The sequence below is a fragment of the Manacus vitellinus genome, unplaced genomic scaffold (assembly GCF_001715985.3).
Source record: "Manacus vitellinus isolate BGI_N305 unplaced genomic scaffold, ASM171598v3 scaffold_27_pilon, whole genome shotgun sequence".
Taxonomy (NCBI): domain Eukaryota; kingdom Metazoa; phylum Chordata; class Aves; order Passeriformes; family Pipridae; genus Manacus; species Manacus vitellinus.
In genome coordinates, this window is record NW_021940039.1 from 6,574,189 (window position 1) to 6,595,034 (window position 20,846).

At 40.5% G+C, this 20,846-nt stretch overlaps 1 protein-coding gene across 1 annotated transcript in view; it reads left to right on the forward strand.

The window, feature by feature from the left end:
* Positions 1 to 480: 480 nt before the first annotated feature.
* The window catches only part of CDK5RAP2 (CDK5 regulatory subunit associated protein 2), a 72,231-nt gene continuing 51,865 nt past the window's right edge, over positions 481 to 20,846 (forward strand). The window contains exons 1-12 of the mRNA XM_018074319.3: positions 481 to 486; positions 650 to 717; positions 2,720 to 2,787; positions 6,504 to 6,614; positions 7,125 to 7,201; positions 7,960 to 8,080; positions 9,902 to 10,053; positions 11,003 to 11,165; positions 12,541 to 12,594; positions 13,017 to 13,136; positions 13,717 to 13,809; positions 15,657 to 15,875. Coding sequence (XP_017929808.2) covers positions 2,770 to 2,787; positions 6,504 to 6,614; positions 7,125 to 7,201; positions 7,960 to 8,080; positions 9,902 to 10,053; positions 11,003 to 11,165; positions 12,541 to 12,594; positions 13,017 to 13,136; positions 13,717 to 13,809; positions 15,657 to 15,875 — 1,128 coding nt within the window. The 5' untranslated portion in view covers positions 481 to 486; positions 650 to 717; positions 2,720 to 2,769. The remainder of the gene's footprint in view (positions 487 to 649; positions 718 to 2,719; positions 2,788 to 6,503; positions 6,615 to 7,124; positions 7,202 to 7,959; positions 8,081 to 9,901; positions 10,054 to 11,002; positions 11,166 to 12,540; positions 12,595 to 13,016; positions 13,137 to 13,716; positions 13,810 to 15,656; positions 15,876 to 20,846) is intronic.

The window sequence follows — 20,846 nt, forward strand, 5'->3', positions numbered from 1 at the left end:
AGCTCCAGCGGCTCTGCCAGACCCGGCAGGAGCCCGGGACCGTGGCGCATCCCTGCAAAAGCCTCTTCCAAAGGGGTATTTTTTGGAGCGGGGCCCGGGGAGCGGCGGGGGTCGCTCTCGGGCTCCTTCCCTCACTCAACATGGCGCCCGCCCGGCCCCTCCCCTTTGCCCATCTGGCAGCCGCCCCCGCTTCTGCCCTCACCGACATGGCGCCTTGCCCGCCCAACCTTCCTCCGCTGCCCGCAACAAACATGGGGTCTCCCAATTCAGTTTCGTAATAGTGCCCGCCCTCTACGCGCCCCCGCGGCGGCTTTCAGCGGCTTCAGCTCTGCCGACGCAAAGATGGCGGCCGGCGATGCGGGCCGTTGAATTCCCCAGGAAGCCGCCCAACCCTCGCACAAATGGCGGCGGGAGCGGCCAGGGACGTCCCATGGATGTCTGCTGCCGGGGGAGGACCCACGGCGCGCTGCTGTGGCTGGAGGGCAGGTACGGCGGGGGCTGCGCGGGGGGGCCTGCGCTGGGGCGCGGGGCCTGGGCCGCGGCCGCGGGGTCAGCGGGAGATCGAAGCCCCCTCCGGCGTTCGGCTCTCAGCGGCTCTCTCCTCCTCGCTTCTCACTCCTTTTTCCTCCTTCTCCTCCTCCTTCCCCAGCGCCAGCGCCTCCCAGCTGCCGGACATCTCCCGCGGGGACCCCCAGCCCGGCCCGCCCGGCGGACAAGGTAAGGCTGGGTCTCTGTTGGGAGCCCACCCGGGCTCGGTGCTCGAACCTCGCGGGGGGAAACCTCAGCCCTGCGGGAAAAGGAAAGGGGCAAGAAAAATGGCTTTTAAGTGATGTGTTTCTGTGTAAGCGAAGGGCTTTTAGGGCCAGCGGCTGCCGCCGTCGCTGCCGTGAGCTCCGCTGCTCGCGGTCATCGCGGCTCGCAGCCTTACATAAGACGATCAGCGATTTTGTGGAGCGCGTAGTTAAAATGCTTGGAATATCCAGGCAGGCGATGCTGCCCGGCCGTGCTCCGCTCGGCGGTAGGGCTGTTACGCGCTGTGCATCCTCCGGGGCTCAGCTCGGCTGTTCAGTTCCCGCCTGCCTGAAGATCTAGACCCGGTGTCTCGGCTTTTAGCTAGTCGTGCATTAAGAAACCTTCCTGTCCAGTTCCTCTTGAACGGGAGCTGTAATTCTGTGCATTTTTCTGTATGATGACCGTAGAGTCACAGACTGGTTTGGGTTGGAAGGGAACCTTAAAGCTCATCTCATTCCATCCCCTACCATGGGCAGGGACACCTTCCACTATCCCAGGTTTCTCCAAGCCCTGTCCAACCTTCCTGGACACTTCCAGGGATGGGGCAGCCACAGCTTCTCCGGACAACCTGTGCCAGGGCCTCCCCACCCTCACAGGGAAGAATTTTTTCCGAATCTCTACTCTAACCCTGCCCTCTGTAAGTTTAAAGCCCTTCCCCTTTTGTCCTGTCACTCCAGGGGCTTATGAAAAGCCCCTCCTGTAGCTCCATCAGGTTGCCAGGTGCCATCTAACTGTTCATCCTCAGGTGTGGGAGACTTGCTTGAAACACTTATTTTAGAGTAAAGTGCCTGGACAATACTGGTTTGAAACCTCCTGCCTCTGTTGTTTGCTGTCCTGGGCTCCGTTAGGGTCAATTTCAGGTGTCTGTTTTGGTTTTCTTTCTGAATGTGTTTCTTTGTGAATGTTTTTCTTTGTGAATGTGTTTCTTTATGAATGTGTTGACTTTCTTTGTGAATGTGTTTCTTTATGAATGTGTTGACTTTCTTTGTGAATGGCTGACTTCATGGTATAGGTGAAGTAGTAATTGAAGCTAAGACAAATCAAATTAGATGGTTTATCAGGAAGTTATATTTACTCACAGAAGGAAGCAAATATAAATTACGTACTCGCGCTGCTCTGTTGTGCAACTGCTCAAGGAAAGGTGCCTTGTGAAACTAATTAGACTTTCAAGATGTGAAAACCACTGACTCTTTGGGTAACTTTTAAGACTGCTCTACACAGCTGCATAACAATTTTGGAAGTGATTTAAATGAAATATTTTCTTTTAGTTAATATGAGAGTCAGTCTGAGTCCCCAGCTATATCTTCTTTATATTTAAGACGATGTAAGTGCTACATGTTTTATACATTGTCATTATTCTGATTGGAAGTTTACTCTCTCAGATTTGAGTGGAAATAAGTTATGTAGCTCTGTTAAATGTGGCTGCTGCAGCATGTGTGTGCAAACAGAACTTGTAGATTCAGGAGGGATTAAATGTTAGGAATGTAAATCATGGCCGTTTCCTCTGTTTATCTTTTCCTTCAGTCTGAGGTTTAGGCCTGTGACCAGTGAGATACTGAGAGATTTGAATTGCTTTCTAGTAAATTAATGAGAATTAATTTAATATGGGATTCCTCTGTAGTTGCTCTGAGGACTTATTGTTGTGAGTGCACCTCACATAGCCTAATTTCAGTGTACATCATGGTTTAAATGGGTGATGCTGGAATTTGGGAGCTTAAGTGTTAGCTTATTGTGATCAGAAAGAAATCTAGATACTCCTTAGTAGCACTAACATGTGATGTAAACAAGGGACAAAGCATCGCCTCCCTTGTTTCCCAAAAGGTGTTCTACTTTTTTTATGTTTAGATTAGTGTAGACTTTGCCAAATTAAAGCTTTGCTTAGGGATTCTGCTGTCTGAACTTGTTCTGTCTTTTTAAATCTGTCTAGTGTTGCCAGATGTGGCAGAAGACACAGTCTCACCAACTCGAGCTCGGACCATGAAGGACTATGAAAATGTAAGCAGACTGTTAATATAGGACTTGGTGACAGATTTATGGCCAAGATATTCCCAGCATGCTGCCTGAAGTGTTGCCTCTTGGGGTCAGGTTTGTAGCTGGTGTCAGCTGACACACATCTGTTGGAGGTGTGACCAGGTGGATGTCCCTGTCTGTGCTTCCAAAACCGAGGCAGGAATTGTTGCTGAGAGCAGCCAACTGCTCGCTGAAGTTGTGAAACAAAAATTGGCACCCTCTGCTCAAAACTTCCTGCAAATCACCACAAGCACCAAAGCTTGGTTTGCACATCTGCTGTTGATTTATTTCAGGGAGGCATCAAGTTTATTTTGATTTAGGCTAGTGCAGGTTTGGCTTTTTAATTCATTGGCTGCAGTATGATGCTTTTAACTTCATAACTGTGTATGAGAGTGCTGTTGTAAAGGTCTAGTGCCATTGTGACAGTTCTGCAGGCAAAATTATTTTGGCACTTACTGGAATATAAAGGAAAACATTAGGTTTTTTAAAATATATTAATTGTATTAGTTGTTTAAATTGAATAAGTTTATATCTAGTGAACCATGATTTGATTGGGGTGTAGCTGTGTTGTGGGACAACTTCCCTGTTAAATGTTCTGCATTTTTTTTAACTCTAGTTCTTACTGTGAGAAGAAGCTCTAGCTTCTTTGAGCTTCTAGCTCAAACCTGAAATGTTTGAGATGACTGCTGCAGATAAAGGCTGTGGCTGCTGTTTTTGGACTGTGTTAAGTGTCTGCAGTTTCAGGGCACTGCTGTAGCTGCTGTTATCTTTTGTGGCATTGTTTTTGAAATGAGTGCTTCTTCTAAACTCAGTTTTTTGTGGCCTTATATCCCCCTGAGGGGAAACTATGCTCTTTGCTCAGAATTTAAAGCTTGTTTTGGAAAGCCTTGGTGAAGGATGTTTTTTTACAGTCTGTATCTATTTCTCTTTTGTCTGCTGGGGTAGATGGGTGCTGCTTTGGCATTAGGATGGGCTTAAAATCTTTTACTGTGATACATCCCAAAGACCTCAGTCTAGAATATACATTCTGCAAGTAGGTTATTGTCTGCAGGGTCCTTTTGCACAGGGAAAAAAAGTTTTAGCAGGGAGGAAAAATCTTGTTATGTAGGGAGAAAGGTCACAGGTCTGTCATCCTGGTGTCTACAGACCCCTCATGTTAAACTGAGCTGTTAAACTTCTCATGGGATAAGAACTTTTATGGATGCCAGCAGTGTAATGAATCTCAGAGATCCATTCAAATAAAGGAAGAAGAATCCATTAAACACAGAGATATTTCTATAAATATGGTATTTACTTAGGACATGAGAAGGATGTAGTTAAAACAGTGGCTTAAAAGAGTGGCTTTGGCCTTGCAGCTCAGAGAGAGCAGGATGGATGTAATGGACTAAAAGGTGGATCCATGTAGGAAAGGTCCTTTTATGTTTAGGCTTGGAGAAGGTGCTGAGCTGGAAAATGTTAGAGGTGCACATTTTTGAATTATTTATGCTGTGTCTCACTTCCTTGCAATACAGAAGGAACCACCTTGTGATAGAAAACATGATTACATGGGCAAAGTGAAAGGATTTCTAATTGAGGACCTCATTATGGCTTATTAGGTGCTCCTGGATAGAAAGAGTGATGGGTATTAAGGTAGGGAACTGAGTAATAGTAATTGTGGGTTTTTTCTTGTCTCTCCAAGCCCACTTAGAGTTTTGCTGTCTTGTAAAAAGGCCTCTGCTGGTGAAAACTGTGTTGTGCTGTGAAACCACAGCCACTGCTGACAGATCCATTTGGCATGAAAGTGGCTCTGTGCAGGCAGGCTGGGAAAGGAGCTAATCTGAGTTAGGATTTACTGCCATGCTGTCTGTGGTGTGGATTGTTTTGTGTAGTGTGTGTATCATTCCTTTTTTCAAATACAGAAATCAAAATGCATAAAGGAATTAAAACTTAGTCTTCAAATGCATAAGTTGAGAGAGCTGCCATTAAAATCTCTTTGCAGTGTGAACTTGCTCACATTATACATCTTGTCTTTTATTAAGCAATAACTTTTTAATTGTAGTCTGCCTGAATTAACTTTTGTCTGAGAAACAACATCAGAGACGACATTTGTTTCACTTCTTGGTTTATGGTTGCATAGTCTGTTTTATTTGCCTTTTGAAAATATTACCCTTAAGCTCTTTGGTTTATTTCTCTTGCCACTGAAATACATGTGACTAAAATCATGGTATGCTGAGTTCTTTTGATATTTTTTCCTTTTGACTCAGAAATCTATTGAATGTGTGGAGACTAACTAGAAGTTCAACTGATATAAATTCAGAGTGTCTTTGTTGCTTGGACTTTTTCTGAATGAGCAGAGACTGTTAGGAATGATCTACTGATAAGGTATGGGAATGAGCCACAAAGTTTATGTAGTCAGCTGGATTTTCAGTTGCTTGGATGATATTCACTTGTGTGAATAATGACAAGGCATCTTGCTGGGCAGGGATTGTTAAACTGAAGAATTGTTTGCAGATGCAGGTTCTGAGTGCAGTTACAGAAAATAATCTTAGGTTTCACAAGCCAAATATTTTAGAAATTGTATCGCTAATAATTCTTACAAATGGCACTGTACAGTTCTGGAAAAGCCTACATAAATATTTTATTAGAAGCTCTGTAACATATTAGATTTCCATTTGCTGAAAGCATCTGGCAGGGGACACGAGTCTTATTTGAGTGAATGTTTTATGCTTAACCTCTTAAAAAAATTTAGAGGGAGACTCCTTTCTTTAATGAAACCATCAACTATGTTACTGCTTCTACAAGGAAGGTTAAAAATGATAAGCAATTTTTTTCCTCAGAGAATTGCACTGTGAAATATGGGATGGGATAAAGGTTTTATTGGTGTTCGATTGGGCTTATGTGCCTTGTGTGCTTGTGGCTTTTCTTCCCATGAATAAGATTACCTTGGTCCCATGAATGAGGCTTCCTTCCCAGGCTTTCCCTTAGAAAATATTTGTTTCGACATAATGTCTTATATTCTGTTCAAGTTCCATCTTATAGAAGAATTGCCTAATATTTTTTGGATACCTTTTTTGTCAAGTCAGTCAATGTTTTAAAGAAGGAATATTCTAAAGAGCACTGTCTGCACTGCAGCTTGTATTATATATTTTTAAACAGTACTGTTTTACAGTTGTTATTTGCTTAAGTGCTGTGCAGGGCTAAAAATAAACACAAAATGTTATCATAAATGATAACGTCTTGGACAAACACACAACATTTATGTGTGTGCCAACGTGGCTACGTGTCTTAAAACCAAACTAAAAGACAAATCTCCAAACATTTAGAAGGGATAGGCTGGAATGGGATTTCTTCTTGTTCAGATGAGAAATGGAGTTGGGGAAAAAATGTTATGGCTGAGATGGTGGGAGAACATTATGTTCTGTGCTTCGGGCTGAAGCTGCAGGAGACAGAAACCTGTTGAAAGGCTTGGGGTATTTATAGCTCTGTGGGTGACACAGTCTTAGAGGGAAGGATGTTTATTTGGACTTGGGTGTCATATGGTGCAATTAACACCTTCACAATTTAATATATGTGTGTATGTGTATCATCCACATGTTTAATTATGTCCCGTGGGTTGGATTCCAGTATTGCACTGTGGAGAGCAAAACCAAATTCTGTAGTAGTTTTTACTCTTCATTTGAAACACATCACATAATTTGCTCATTTTCTTTCTTATTTCACAGCAAATCACTGATCTGAAAAAAGAAAACTTCAACCTGAAGCTTCGTATCTATTTCCTGGAGGAGCGAATGCAGCAGAAGTTTGATGGTCCCACTGAAGAAATATATAAAATTGTATGCATTTAGATTAATTTCATAGTACTGTGTATCTTTTTGAAGAGTTTGTTTTGTGGGGAGGTTGCCTATTTCACTTAACTTTTGAGTCTTTTTTTGTTGTTGTTGTTGGAAATGGCATCTGTCAGCTTCCAGGGCAGGGAGTTCTTTGTACAATTACATCATGAGAGGTTTTCTCAGGCTACAGCGAAATAATTTGAAAATTGTTAAAAGCCTCTATAACTGATGCAATCAGGTTTTGAAAGGAAAAGAAAATTTCTTGTGTCTTAAAGAACAAACATGCATGGAAGCCCTAGAAACTCCCAAGTTGAGGTGCAGTACTCCCCATTAGAGCAGTTAAGTGAATCCTTAATACTTTTTGAGATTTCTGAACCTTGCAAAATATGTCTTTCAGAAGCTGAAATGTCTCTGTGATTTTCTTAGCCCAGTGACACTTTACATTTGCTGGTCCAAGCAATAATTAATCTACACATTGCCAATAACTTTTGGGTTTTCATTCTCTTGCCTTAGAACATTGAGCTGAAAGTTGAAGTAGAAAGTCTGAAGCGTGAACTGCAGGAGAGAGAGAAACTACTCATCAAAGCCTAGTAAGTACCAGAATATTTCTGGATGTCCATTACATGGACTTGTTTCTATTTGGTTTTTCCTAATCCTTTAGGAATAGGAGGATTTAAAGTAGTATTTTAAGGGTGCTTATCTATAAATGTCTGGTTCAAAACTAATCCAGGCTGGCAATGACTGACAGCTGTTGACTGCTCCATAGGCCTCAGTTGCAATGGAATTTTCTTTGTTTTCCTGAGGACCAGATCAATTTTTGTTTGGTCTTTCCAGGTGGATCAAGGGATATTGCTGGGCTTTGAAGGGAACCTTGCACAAGGTCAAAGTAGCAAGTGAAATTTAGGGATCAGTAATATACAAGAGGTCATCTTGTATTTAGTAAGGAAACACTACCTGTTATTCTCTCACAAATACTGAAAAGGCAGCTGGAGAGACCTCAGCAGCTGCATGTCTTCAGTTTATTCCAGTGCTGCTTCCTGTAGAAAATACAACTCTACTGAAGGCTTGATACTGTATTTGAAAGCCTTAAAAATACAAAGGAAATATTTCACTTTTTCATCATACATATAAAATGCTTCTTTATCCACTGTGACAAGGCTTGTGTGTGGAACTCTCAGACTATACCACCCAAATTGCCATATTGTCTGTGGATGTTTGTATTTAACCTTCAAGTGACAAGCAGGTACAGATACAATGGAAGATGCTTGAGCATAATTCATCAGCCACTGGCACTTGAAATGTTTTCCACTTTGATATGCAATGGGATCTCTGTGTTGCTGCCTTTCAGCAAGGCAGTTGAAAGCTTGGCCCAGGGTGGTGATGCTGAAGTGCAGCGTGTGAAAGAGGCACAAAAGAAGATGCAAGAGATGGAAGAGATGCTGACTGGCAGAATAAACCTTCTGGAAGAGGTGAGTGACCAAAGCTGAAGGAATAGTAAGGAATCAGTGCTGTCTTTGTAGTGTTGTCTCATATTTGATATTGTGACCTACCTATATCTTTTTTTTTTTTTTAATTCCTCAGTGTCTGTTGTTGAGACAGTTTATTCCTGTATTTATGGTTGAGCCATCACTGATATCTTTGCAGGAGAACTGCTTCATGTTTCCTCATTTTTTTTAGTGTAGAGGCAAAAAAAAAAATTCTTTGTATGAATAACATGCTTCCTCCAAGCGAGGAGAAGTTCAGTTCCTTACAAAGAACAAATCTGATATTGAATAGTCTGTGCTGGAAATGTTTGTGCCAAGTTCTAGAAATACAGAAGCTCGTGGTTGTTTTGCATCACTGACTGTCTACAGTTCTCTGGAGAAGTGAGATTTTATGGCTGTGTTTGTGAGGGGGATCCATGTCTGGTGCTTCTTCTGTAAGTAAATAGAAATAGCACAAGTGAGTTAATTCCAATATTTGCTTTCCCATCTTTAAAGAATGAACTGGTCAAGGAACATACTAGTAGCAATCTCCTGATCATATTTTTCTGTCAGGATCACAGAATCCTGAGTTGTAAGGATCATCCAAGTCCATTTAAAGCAGAGAGCTCCTTCAGGGAGGAGGGAATCTCCGTGACCTTTTATTCTCTTTAATGCAACTGGAATTTCTGAAAGCATTCTTTGTGCTGTTGGATTGGTAGAGGAGTTCCTAAATTACTTCCTCTGTACCAAACCAGCCAGTCAGACTGGTGTTCTCAGATCTGACAGGTAGAAGGGCAAATATTCCAATCTTGTGGAGATGGAGTATTTTCTGTAGCCTGGAGATAGTGTTGGCCTCTGACATTAATTTTAGTATTCTTATGAATGTAAACACTGCAGTGTGGTGTTAGTCACTGGTTTTCACAGCACATGTAATTATACAGATCCAGGTAATGCTAACAAGGATTCATTTCCTTCAGAGTTCTTGATTGACAGATGAATGTTGGCAGAACAGCTTTTCAGGAGAGGGGTTGAGTGGGGAAGTTCAGTCGTGAAGGAGCTTTTCCTCCCCCTCCCCTAGAGAGATTCTTTTTAGTTTGGATCTGAAGGGGAATTACTTATTAGGCTACAAGGGGGCTTTTATTTCATAGAAAGCAAAATTGGGTGAGCACAGCAGGGAAGCTTACAATAGAAAAATGAAGATCTGAAACAAATTTGATGTAGTGGAAGGCAAGTATAGTTTTTTTGGTGTTCTGTCTCTATGAGTTGGGTCACCCAGAGGAAGTTGGCTGGAATCTCTGGGTCTTATCTCCATTTCCTTTGCTGTTCAAGAGAAAAATGTCTGGTTCATACTTTATCAATTCTTGCAAAGTATTATAAATGATGTTGGGAAGAGTTCCAGTTAGCTACAGTGAGCCTGGGAATATTAATTTTATTGAATAAAAAAGCCCTTCTTTAACCTCTTTAATTTAAGTGTAGCAATTTATTATGATAGAGGGAGGACAGTGAGACAAAACCAAATCATAATAGCTAAATCTAAAACCATAGCACAGGGGCACTTTTTTCCCAGTTCTGCTATCAGTTAGGATATTTCTTTGTTTTTTTTTTTTTGAAACAAATTTCCCTTCTTTCTGTGCCACAGAAAATGGATTAATCTTGAAAATGCAGCCACAGAGTTCAGAAGCATTTGTAAAGCCATCGAAATACTTGGTAAAAGTTCCTAAATTAAACATCCCGACATATGTTTGGTAGAAAAAAAACTTCAATATGTGAAAAATTTCATGAGTATTTTGTTCTTATAAGCATCAGGATTGTGTGCTTTAATTACAGAATCTTAAAGCTGCCCAAGAAGATGTGGAAAAAGCCGTGGCAATGACAGAGAAGGAGAAAGCTCTGAGAGTGGCAGCTGAGCAGAAACTTTCTTCAATTATGAATGCCCCTGCCAAGGATGTGGATATGGTTACAGCAGCTGAGAAAGACAGGTCAGAACCGTTGCCAGTGATGTTTCTGACTACTGGAATTCTCTATTGTGAAAGTGTGAAGAGCTGACATGGGTTTAGGTTTTAATAGTTTGGTCCTACCCTGGTATTCAGGAGCGTCTCTGACCATCTTACCTGCTCAGCTGGGACACGAATGGCAACACAGCAACCAGTTCACATGCTACATGTAGCAAAGCCATCTTTAAAAGTTGTCTGAAAGTGTAAAAGGATCAGGATGCTTGAGACACCAGCGTGTCCTACATTAAAGCCTCTTTGTAACTTTGACTCACCTCCTGCTCGCTGCTTTCTTGAGCTGCTGCTCAAGAGAACTTGACTGAGCCCTTGGTGTTCATGCTGTGGTGTTTGTGTGCTCTCAGTCCCAGGGATGTGCCTGGTGAGGGTGGTAAATTTAATTCACTGTGTTTGAGCTTTGTGGGTTTGATTGTTCTTTGCAAAGCACCGGTTGTGGGTTTTTTTGGCTGGTAGCTGGTAAGGTGTGTAAGTTGTTCAATAACTTTAGATGGGGAAAGTGTATAAACCCAAATCTCAGCAGTTTGGAGGATTGTTTTTGCTTTTATTTTAGATGTGTAAAGTAAACTACATGTGGTGTTTTGTGGGCAGAGAAAGGGAATAGATTGGTGAGGTTTTTGTGTGGGTTCTAAAGGATAATGTAACTAAAATATTGACGTTTAAGTGTTGACATCTGAAGTGATACTGGAGGAAAATAAGAATGAGCACTTTGCAAATAGCTCAGCCCTGTTTGCTTGCTTTAAAGTTACATCTCTTTTTGTGTTTCTCTGGAGGGAGAAGGAGTTGTGAAAGTCCTCCCCTAAATTTTACAGGTATTGTCTGGAGTTTTCACCTAGGGAAGTTGTCTGCAAGATTTACTGCAGTGACTGATGAGTTGGTGGTAGATGATACAAGATTAATATTAAAACTCTTATCATTTTAGACTTATAGAGCAACTGAATCTGTCTCTGAAGAGTAAAGAAGCTCTAATTCAATACCTCGAAGAGGAAAAGTCTAAGAGGGGATCTTATGATGGGAACTTGTCAGCAGAAAAAATCAGAGAACTTACCATTGCTTTGAGGCATGAAAAAGATAGTGAGATAGAGGTGAGGAAACTGCTTGAACAGTTACATGTTATAAATCTCGTGTGGGGTAGGATTTTAAAGGTTTTGTGCATGACAGTATGTGAGTGACCTAAGCCAATTTTTAAAAATATTATTTCCTCCTTCCTTCTCCTTTTCCTTACCATTCATTGGTTATACTATGGTTTGGGGGGCAATATTCATCTTTATTATCCACTCATTCAGTGAGAGGTTGTGTTTCCCATTGCTTTTATGCCTGTGTTATAGATACTGTGCAATTGCTTTACAGAAGTATATATTAAAGAAATACTAGATGTTAATAGATCCCTCACTAGATGACATAACTGCTATAAAAGTTAAGAATGTGACTTGAGAGTTTGTTCTTGGAAAGTGTCTCTACTGTTAGGGTCTGGAAAAAAAGCTGTGGTAAGGGAGGTAGGCATAAAAAAATCTCATGAAATAAAGTGGAAGTTTAGCCTTTGGCTTACAAAAGGTGCAAGAGTCAGTCTTATTTCACTTGGCTCTTACACAGGAAGGCAGATATCCTGACAGCTGGAATGCAGAATCAGGTCCTGAGGCTTGTTGTCTTTTTTTTTCTTTTTTTTCCCATTGGTTATTCAAACAAGAAATTAAAGCTGGCAGAATTAGGAAAGTTAGTCATGGGGGCTGTCAGGATTCGTTTTGGAACTGAGTCTTGCTCAGTACCTACACACCTTTTTGTTTATGTCAAGAACAGTTGAGAACCTTCAGCAATTGCACTGATCAGTGAAATTAAGATTTTTCAGTCTGCATGGTCTTGCAATTAAATCATTGTGTGTCAGGAGAGACCACCCTGATTTCACAAGAGTATTTGTGTGTCAAGGTGAAAACAGTGTCACCTTTAATCACTTCACAGGAGGTGGACAGCCTACATGATCATTTGGGATGCAGTACTGGAGGAAAAAATCTGATGAATAGCTTTGCACAACTCTGCTTTTATATATGATTACCTTTTAAAAACAAATAATTCTGTAACCTCCCTGGGGAAAAGTGCTAATTAAAATCTGCCTTGGTAAAAGCATCTTGCTGGCAAAGATAAATGTCACATAAAAATGCACCTTTATTAACTCGGCAAGTACAGTTGTTCCTGTCTCATGGAAGAACATGTTGTGTGAGGTTTTATTTTCTTTGTTTTTCCTTCTTCTTAAGTTGGACTGGCTCATACTGTGCCCAGGTAGATTTGTAGACTTCCAGGAAGCAACTGATTCAATATATTCCTGTCAAAATGTGTATATTAAGTTTTCCTTCCTCCTCCAAGGTTTTTAAGCTCGTTTTGCTTCATTTTAATGCTTAATGAGTTATATTTGTGTTTAGAATTTTTTTTTTTTTTGTTCTTATATGAGTTATGTTGTTCTTACAGGCTCTTAGAATGGAGCTTAAAAATGAGAGAAATTCCTTTGAAAAAAAAATTCAGGTAAGTTCTGACTTTGTTTCTGTTTCCCTCACTCCTTGCAGTGTGTGTTGGGCTCCCTCTGTTATGCATTCATAGGTACAGACAGGAAAGGGGGCAGAGCAAGTCCTCTGGTAAATTCTCTTTTATGTTTCATGACAGAAAGGCTCCTCCTTTTTTTTTTTTTTTGAACCAATTTTCAGTAGAGCTGATAAGGCCACTTATCAAATATTGGAGCTGATACTCATGGCCAGCCCATGAGATTAGCTGCCTTCTACTGTATTCCAGGCACAAATTTAAGATGATGACTCTCATTTTGGGACTGTATTTTGTGTTGGTAATCTGAGTAATAAGCTTCAAGAACTCTGAGGGAATGTTCTTATTAATGTGCAGTTACAGTGTCTCTTAGTGGGAAGTTAATGCAACTTTCACATAATCTAATTTAGTCACTCCAAGAAGAGCTACAAGAGAGAGAAAATGAGCTTGCTGTGGAAAAGAAGAATGGTTTGAAAAGGGACAAAACTATCCAAGGCCTAACTGTTGCCTTAAAAGCAAAGGAAAGAGAGGTATGGTGATTGTGATCTTGCTGGTTTGTTGAACTGGGAGTGGAATTTTGTGCTGTGTGTGTGACAGTCTGATCTCACTGTAACCATGAGGAGGCTTCTAGTGGGTCCCTGATCACTGCTGTCAGCTCTAAGCAGTTCTGTTTGCCTGGAGTTTGGGCTCTTGGACTGGAGGAGAGAAGAAAAAAGATACTTAACTGATACTTTCTCCCCTAAGAACTTAAAAGAAAAATGTTTTCTCTTACGCACTGAATTTTATCAGCTCTGAGCACCACTTACATGGTGTGAGGAGTATTTTATTTGTTGAGTAAGTGGAGCTGTCAAAGGCAGCTAAAATAGGAGAGGTCAAGCTGAAATTCAGAATGCGTGGAAGAGTGGGAAATACTTAACTTGAGTGAAGGCAGTCTAGTGAGTGTTGTATAAGAACAAGTATTTCTTTATATAAGATTTATTATGATGTATTTGGTGGTTTTGTTCTTGGAAGTGTTTTGTGTAGCTGGATGAATGGATAATGAGGTGGGATAGTGATTACTGAGTGGCCCTCCCTTGGAAATAACTATTTCTACATTCCTTTTGCTTAAAGAATGAGGAGCTTGGTTCTGAAATTGAAGAGTTAAATGCTTCATTGGCTAAGGCAAGAGAGGCAACTCACAAGGCACATGTACAAAAATTCAAGGTAAGGACAAACAATTTAATGTGGCTTCCCCATCCCTGCTCTTCCCTCCTCTGTAATTCCACACAGTGGGTAGTGCTTTGTGTCTTTGAAAGCAGAGAAATGGAAATTAGTTTAAAATGTTGTTTAAAATGTTTGATTTTTTTTTTTTTTACCTTGAAAAAAAAATTCCCAAATCAAATCGCTGGACAAATGGAATGTTAAAATGTGAGATTACTTACCTTGTTTCTTGATATTTTTTCTTCAATAAAAAACTGAGAAACCTTAAGGGAGAAATGAATAAAAGCAAAAGAAGTTAAAAACAAAGACACAGATAGTTGTGGAGCTGAGATGATCTTGAGGTTTTTTTTTTTTTTTTGACCTGCTTTGTTTTCTCTTCCAAAAGTATGGTACCAGCACAGGCTTCTTGTTAGCAGACTGGATATGAGACACTTGTTTGGATTTATTTATATAATAAATGTGAAACCACTACTTATAAAATAGTGGAATGTTGTTTGTGAAAATGTGATTTAGTAATGCTTTCCTGTGTGTGGTGGAGGAAGGACTTTATGATGATAATTTCTGCATTGTAAAGGTCTTGAAATGTAAAATGGGAGAAAGTAAGAACTAGATATTAAAATAGGCAATGAAATGTCTCTTGTAACGTTTTCAAACTCATCCAAAGTTTGGTAAAACTGACACTGCTTAGAGGCAGTGCTGCATCTTCCATTGTGCTGTTTGTTCATCCACCTGGTTTCAGCCCAGCAGGATGGCAGAGGTGGATTCAGCTGCCTCTGAGGTGCCCCCATTACAGCCCTTGTGACTGACTGTTATTCCAGAGTCTAATGGAGTAGTAAGGTTTAGTTCTCTCAGAGAACCTCCATTTCTTCAAAAGCCTTTTATTTCACTTAAACCCATGTTTTAATTGTGCTCTACTGAGAAAAGTTTATCATATTTCTTTTTCAGGTCATTTTGGCCTGTATGTGACTCTGTAGCTTATGTTTACTTTTTCATACCTGCTTTGAAATATGACTCTTAATTTTACCTTTTTCATTTTTGAGACCTTGTTGATTTTTTTTTTTTAAAGTTCTAAGTTTATAAAGTGTGTGGCTAATCCCTCCTGCCCACAGAATCCACATGGCATGGTGGGTGACAGAGCCAACCCTTCTCCTCAATACTCATCTCCTTAGCTACAAACTTGAGTTGAAGGCAGTTCTCTGTGAGTAGATTGTGCTGCACAGCCCACTACTCCTGTCAGCTTCAAAGCCACTTGTAACAGTGTGTGGTGGGGAAGAACACAAATCAGACTTGCTGTTTTATATTAAAAATCATGCTTCTGCCCAGGGCAGTGGTGGAGTCACCATCCCTGGAAGGGTTCAGAAAACACGTGGATCTGGCACTTGAGGACTTGAATTAGTGTGGACATGGTGGTGGTGCTGGGTGGGTGGTTGGACTCCATGATCTTAAAGATTGTTTCCAATCTTAATGGTACTATGAAAGACTTGGTGGCTACCTGCCCTAGGCCAGATTCAAACTGCCCCAAAAGCAGAGCTTTATGAAGTTAAAGCTTTGAGAAGCAAAAATACAGCTGTGACCTGGTTTGCACCTCCTTTGCACGTCAACCTTTATCTCATTCTTTGTTATCTCAGACTTTGTTATCCTGCACTGGATGTCATGGAAAGTTGTGTTACTTTAGCAGGGAAAATTATCAGTGTAACACTTTCCATGTTTTGTCATTTCACTATTTTTTTGCACCCCAATTCTGAAGTTGTGGGAAGAGGGGCAGGGGAGCGGGTTTGGGTGCAACAGGAATAAAGAATTCCAGGCTCTACAAACACCTTCTAGAGCCTGAATGCTGCTTTATGTTTCAGGGTGCTGCAGATTATCAAGCTCTCCTGATGGAGAAGGAGACCCTGTTGGCAGAACTTCGTTCAGAAAACCTGACCAAGGATGCTGAAAATCGCAGACTCCAAAGGATAATTAAAGTGACCGGTCAAGAGCTGAGTGATTTGAATCAGGAAAGAGAGAAAATGGAGAAGGAGCTGGATGAGGCACAGCTGCAGAAGAGTAGAAGTGACAAAACCATTAATGTTATTATCATTTTTTTGTTTTATTTCATAATGTTTAATTCAGCACTTTAGCAGGTCCTTTTCTCACACAGTTAGGTTTTTAATGTAAATAGCTTTTGGTAAGGTAAATGCCTAACACTGCCTAATGCCTGTGTTTGAGAGAATGTAGCCAAGAAGACTGAGGAAAATTCTACACAGAAGAATATATTAAAATAAATACAGTTTTTATAGTTAGGTCCTAGGGAAAAACATTAACCTTTAGAAGTGGTAAATGGTTACTGTTGGTTTCAGTTTTCTGATGGGAGGATCTGAACATGCATGACAGTGTATGTTTTATATTTCTGCTGTATTTGTCCTGTTATATGTCTGTAGGTTATCCTAAATTACACTACTTTTAAACTCTAACACAGCCCAGGAGGAAGCAGCCAGTTGTTGTGACCTCAAGCCAAACCTCAGCCTGCTTTCTGCTCTCCCAGCAGGGTCACTGTACAGACTGTATATTTAATAACTTCTGCTTGTAAAAGACCCAAAGCACAGGATTAATTGATGACAATTTAACATAAAAATGATGTGCTGCTCATTAATTTTGCTGCTTGATATTCTGCAGAGGGTTTTTACCTTGCTCTAGGTGTTCAGACAAGCACTTCTGCTTCCAGCTCTCAGAGCTGATGCAACAAAGTGAATGATCAGGTTTCTTCTTTTCTTCCTTTGAAAAAAGGATGCACCCTGTGCTGAAGAGGTTGACATAAAACATACTTCTCACCTCTATGGTTTGTCATGTGGATTTTGCTAAATTCTTCCCACTGTTGCTTCCATCAGGGCAGCATTTGCATAACAAGCAGAGTCCCTCCTGCATCCAGAGTCTGCTCCTCCTCAGTCAGGGATTAGTCTCCTGCTATATTAAATTACATAAAGGATTAAATGAGCCTGTTCTTATTCAGTGGCTGTTTTGGTTCCATTATTAAATAAGGGCCTTAATAAAGCAGGGAGACGTGAAAATTGCAGCTCCTGCACTATCCCTTAAAACCAGCAGAGGGGTCTCTTTACCTACAAACCAATTAAGTTCTTCTCCCCACCCCCCCACCTCCAATTTAACGCATTTTTGTTTGATTGTCAACTGTGGTTTGGCTGCCGTCACAGTGTCTCTATCTTTGGTGTGCTTTGAAATTTCTTCAGGGTGTTGAGGTTAAGGAGAGCGAGAACAGATCGCTCCTGTCAGTAAAACAGCCACAAAGAGCATTTTATTGATTTGAAGTATTTTATATTTAACTGTCTTCTCTATTCAGAATTTTTTTTTTTTCATCTTTCAGGGGAGCTAGAATATAACTGTATAAGAGAGACAGGAAAAATAGGACTGAGCAAGGAGTTGCCAGGGGATTCAAAGTTGCTTGGATTACAGAAGCCCTATTTGACTCCATTATGTCCAAGTTTTTCATGTAAATGACTGGCTCCTTGGGGAGAAGCATTCCTGCCAAAAGATGAGCAGTCTTATAAAAATTATATCCCTAACCTATTTCCTAGTCCTTGCAGAACAGCTGCTTCCATTTCAGAGCTGTGAGTACATTGGGATATAACCACATTGCCTGTGAAGTGTAGCCCATTAAGTAGTAGATATGTGGGAGTAAAAAAATATGCTGTGAGATTTTGCTCTTTGACAAACAGGAAACTGCTTCAGTGATGTGATGCAAACTTTTTATGAGACAGCCTTAAAAATTCAGTTCTATTTATGCTTCAAGATACCTATTTATCAGTGTTTCTATTTTGTTAGAATAAAGCCAGCAAGAAAGTGTATAAACTGTAGAAAATGCCCTCAACATTTGTAATGAACTGCTGTCCTGGCTCTTCACTCACTCACAGGGAAATTTTCAATGACTTTCCGTGTACTGAAATTGGGATAATGCAAATTTTTGCATATATCCATTAAAAAGAAAAACAACAAAACCCCAAAAACACCACAAGCAACAAACCCTAAAAAAAAGTTGAGGTCCAGAAAACGTCCTTTTCCCTGTTGTAAACCAAGTTTGTCTGGACATGAATTGGGCATTAGTGGGGTGAAACTAAATCAATTAAGACTGTTACATGTGGGCTGATCATCCAAATCACAGACTCTGCCCAGTATTAGGAGTCTTCTGGAATAAGGAGCTTAGATGTCCTTGAACCATGTTCCTGCCTCAGGGTGGGCAACTTTAAAGGTCTCTGAAAGAGCTTTTAAAAGCTCTCAGTTCTGTACTTGCCAAAAGCTGCTGTTAAGCAGCACTTTGAGCATCACCACTGAGATGCTGTTAAAAGTATCACTTTAAGCTCTTTGAAACGAGGAAGTTTGAGCTATATTCTTATATACTATTGATGAGGAATAAACATCAACTCATCCTTTTTATTGCTTGTGCCTACCATGTTACTGTGCCTCTAGCAGGGATTCAGTCCTCCTTCATCGAGGAGTTTGTTCAAATTTACATGGTTAAACACCTCACGTATCCATTCTCTCTCCAGGCCTAAATGTAGACAATTAGAGTGTATTTACTAGATATTCATATTTGATCAGTTGGTTGGGGAAATGCAGAATAACTCATTAGGCAGAATTTATTATTTAGCCTTCCTACCTGTAGTTTAGCCTGAGAGGGAAGTTTTGGAGCTTTGCGATTTAATTATTCACCAAACTGGATTTCATCTGACAAGGAGGGGGAGGCATCTGCTCCAGTGTTCTATATTACAGTGTTTCACATTCATTTTTCTTAGTTCAGCTATCATTAATCATGAGAAAGTCTCTGGGGAAAAAGGTTGGCAAGGGGAATTGGGAAGTTTGTGCTCCGAGAGCCGTAGGTACTATATTATCCTTGCAACTCAGTGTATGGAAACCAATAGATTTTCTCCCAGCCAATCTGAGTGGTCAATGAGTTCAGACAACCTGCTACAGTGATGGATAGTTTGGTGTGTTACAGAATTCCAGCTCATGCAAAGGAGATCATTTTCAGTCTCACCTCTAGCTTGTTTTGGGAAGGATTTAGGGAACTCTCGGGGCAGAAATACTTGAGGCAAAGTTACTTGCACATTGCAAATGTCTCACAGGCTGTTTTGGTTTTTCCACAATTGTATCCATTGTCAGTCCAGTTCTTTCCATAAACCTGGATATAACAGAGTGCTTTTAAGGCAGAAACCTGGTTTCTGCACCTGACAAGTGTTGTACACCAAGAGGGCTGAGATTAGATGATAGGGATGGTGTTGCAGCAGCATCTCTTCTATCTCTGCATGTCTGTCACCTTCCTAAAGCTGTTCATGGTTTTTATAAACTCAGGATGTTGGTCACCTGAAGTCACAGAACAGATCAAAAATGTTCATTTCGGGTTTAGCTACAGGTGGTTGATTCACTTAAAGCCTCTCAGTGATGTAATAGCATAAAAATGACATTAAAAAAAACCCCCAAGGAGTGAACTTTGCAGTGCAGGGAAACTCATAACACTGCTGTTGATCCTTTGCTTCCAATTCCCATGCTGGGAATGGGAATTCAGGCTTAATTTGACCCACTTGAAGCCATAAGCTTTTGCAGTTATCAGACCTTACACTACTTCCCACTGCAGTTTGTATTTATAGGTAGTTAGGAAAAAATAGCAACATTTTTGAGAGTTTGTTTGCATAGACAACACTTGGACCTGATTCTGTAATTCTTCATTTTTCTTAGTCAAGCAAGTAGTTCTTTTTTGAAGAACTGAAAAAAATAACTTTATTAGTTTGCAGAACTGAAAGTCTAGTTTTAATGATTCTTTGAATAACATTTGAGGGGGTTTTGGGAGCTGTTAGGGGTTTCTTAGCTCAATCCTGGTGATGAAGGTAAAATGAAGCAAGTAAACCAAAAGGCATTGTAAATGACAATTTGCATTTACTGTGCAAAATAAACAGAAGTAAAACACTGCAGTAATAAAATGATTTTAAGGATTTGATGTGAACCTGCATGAAGTGAGGTAATTAAGTCAAGAAAAGGACATAAAACAGTTTGTAAAGAGATTGCAGTTAAAGTGTCACTAGTGCTATTTCTTTGAACTTAGAATAAGAAACAACTATTAAATTTTAAATCCCAGTGGAGGTAAATTTAAGGTTTATAGGTGACTACCATATGTGCAAACTATTTGAAGGGCTCATGCTACTTCACAAATGGGCCCTTTTGAGGAATAAATAGAAAACATTTTTTTTAAGATGTACTCTCTATTACCTGGTTCTTTGGGTCTGAACAGAAGTTTAGATAGTATAAAGTCTTCTGTAAGTTTTAATTGTTTAATTTTAGGCAAGAGCTCCTTTGTTACAAGTTTCTACTTCTCTTTTTCCACACAATCTGTGCAGTAGATGCAGAGGAACAGTTTATAAAATGAAGCTCATGTCTGTGCAACCTCTGCCTCCTTTGACTGAGTGTTGAAACTTCCACCAAATCAGGAAAAGATCGGAAGCGACACAAAGAGTGGGAGAGAAGCCACACTATGGATTTTCTATTGCCTTGTGCTCTTGATATTTTCCACTCAGTAACTGGGAGCTGACTGTTAATTCCATGCTAATAATCTCATATATTTACATAGATTTAGGTGTTTTCCTGGTTTGTAACAAAGTGTAAGGAATAGGAATTGTTTGTTGTTGTTTTGTTGTTGATAAACCCAAGGCTTTATCAGGTGGTCAGACTTTGGAACCCCACAGAGAGCTACATTGTCAGGTGGAGTGGGGCAGGATCTGTAGGGATGCAGAGGAAGGAGCTGGGATTGTGGTGTAACCTGCAACCCAGGAGATGCTGCTCTTTGCATTGCAATATTCCAGTTTGATCCTACAGATCTCTGAGTCCTTTGGACTTGCCACTGCATCAGGCTGTTGAAAGAGGCTGTTTCTATGGTTTGGAAGCAGAATGGACAAGAAGCACACGTTTCTGATGGGGAGATAATGCAGCTAATCCTGGAGCTGCAGAAAGTAATTAACAGAACCACAATCAAGATCAAGTTCTGTTCACCCCTTCTGATC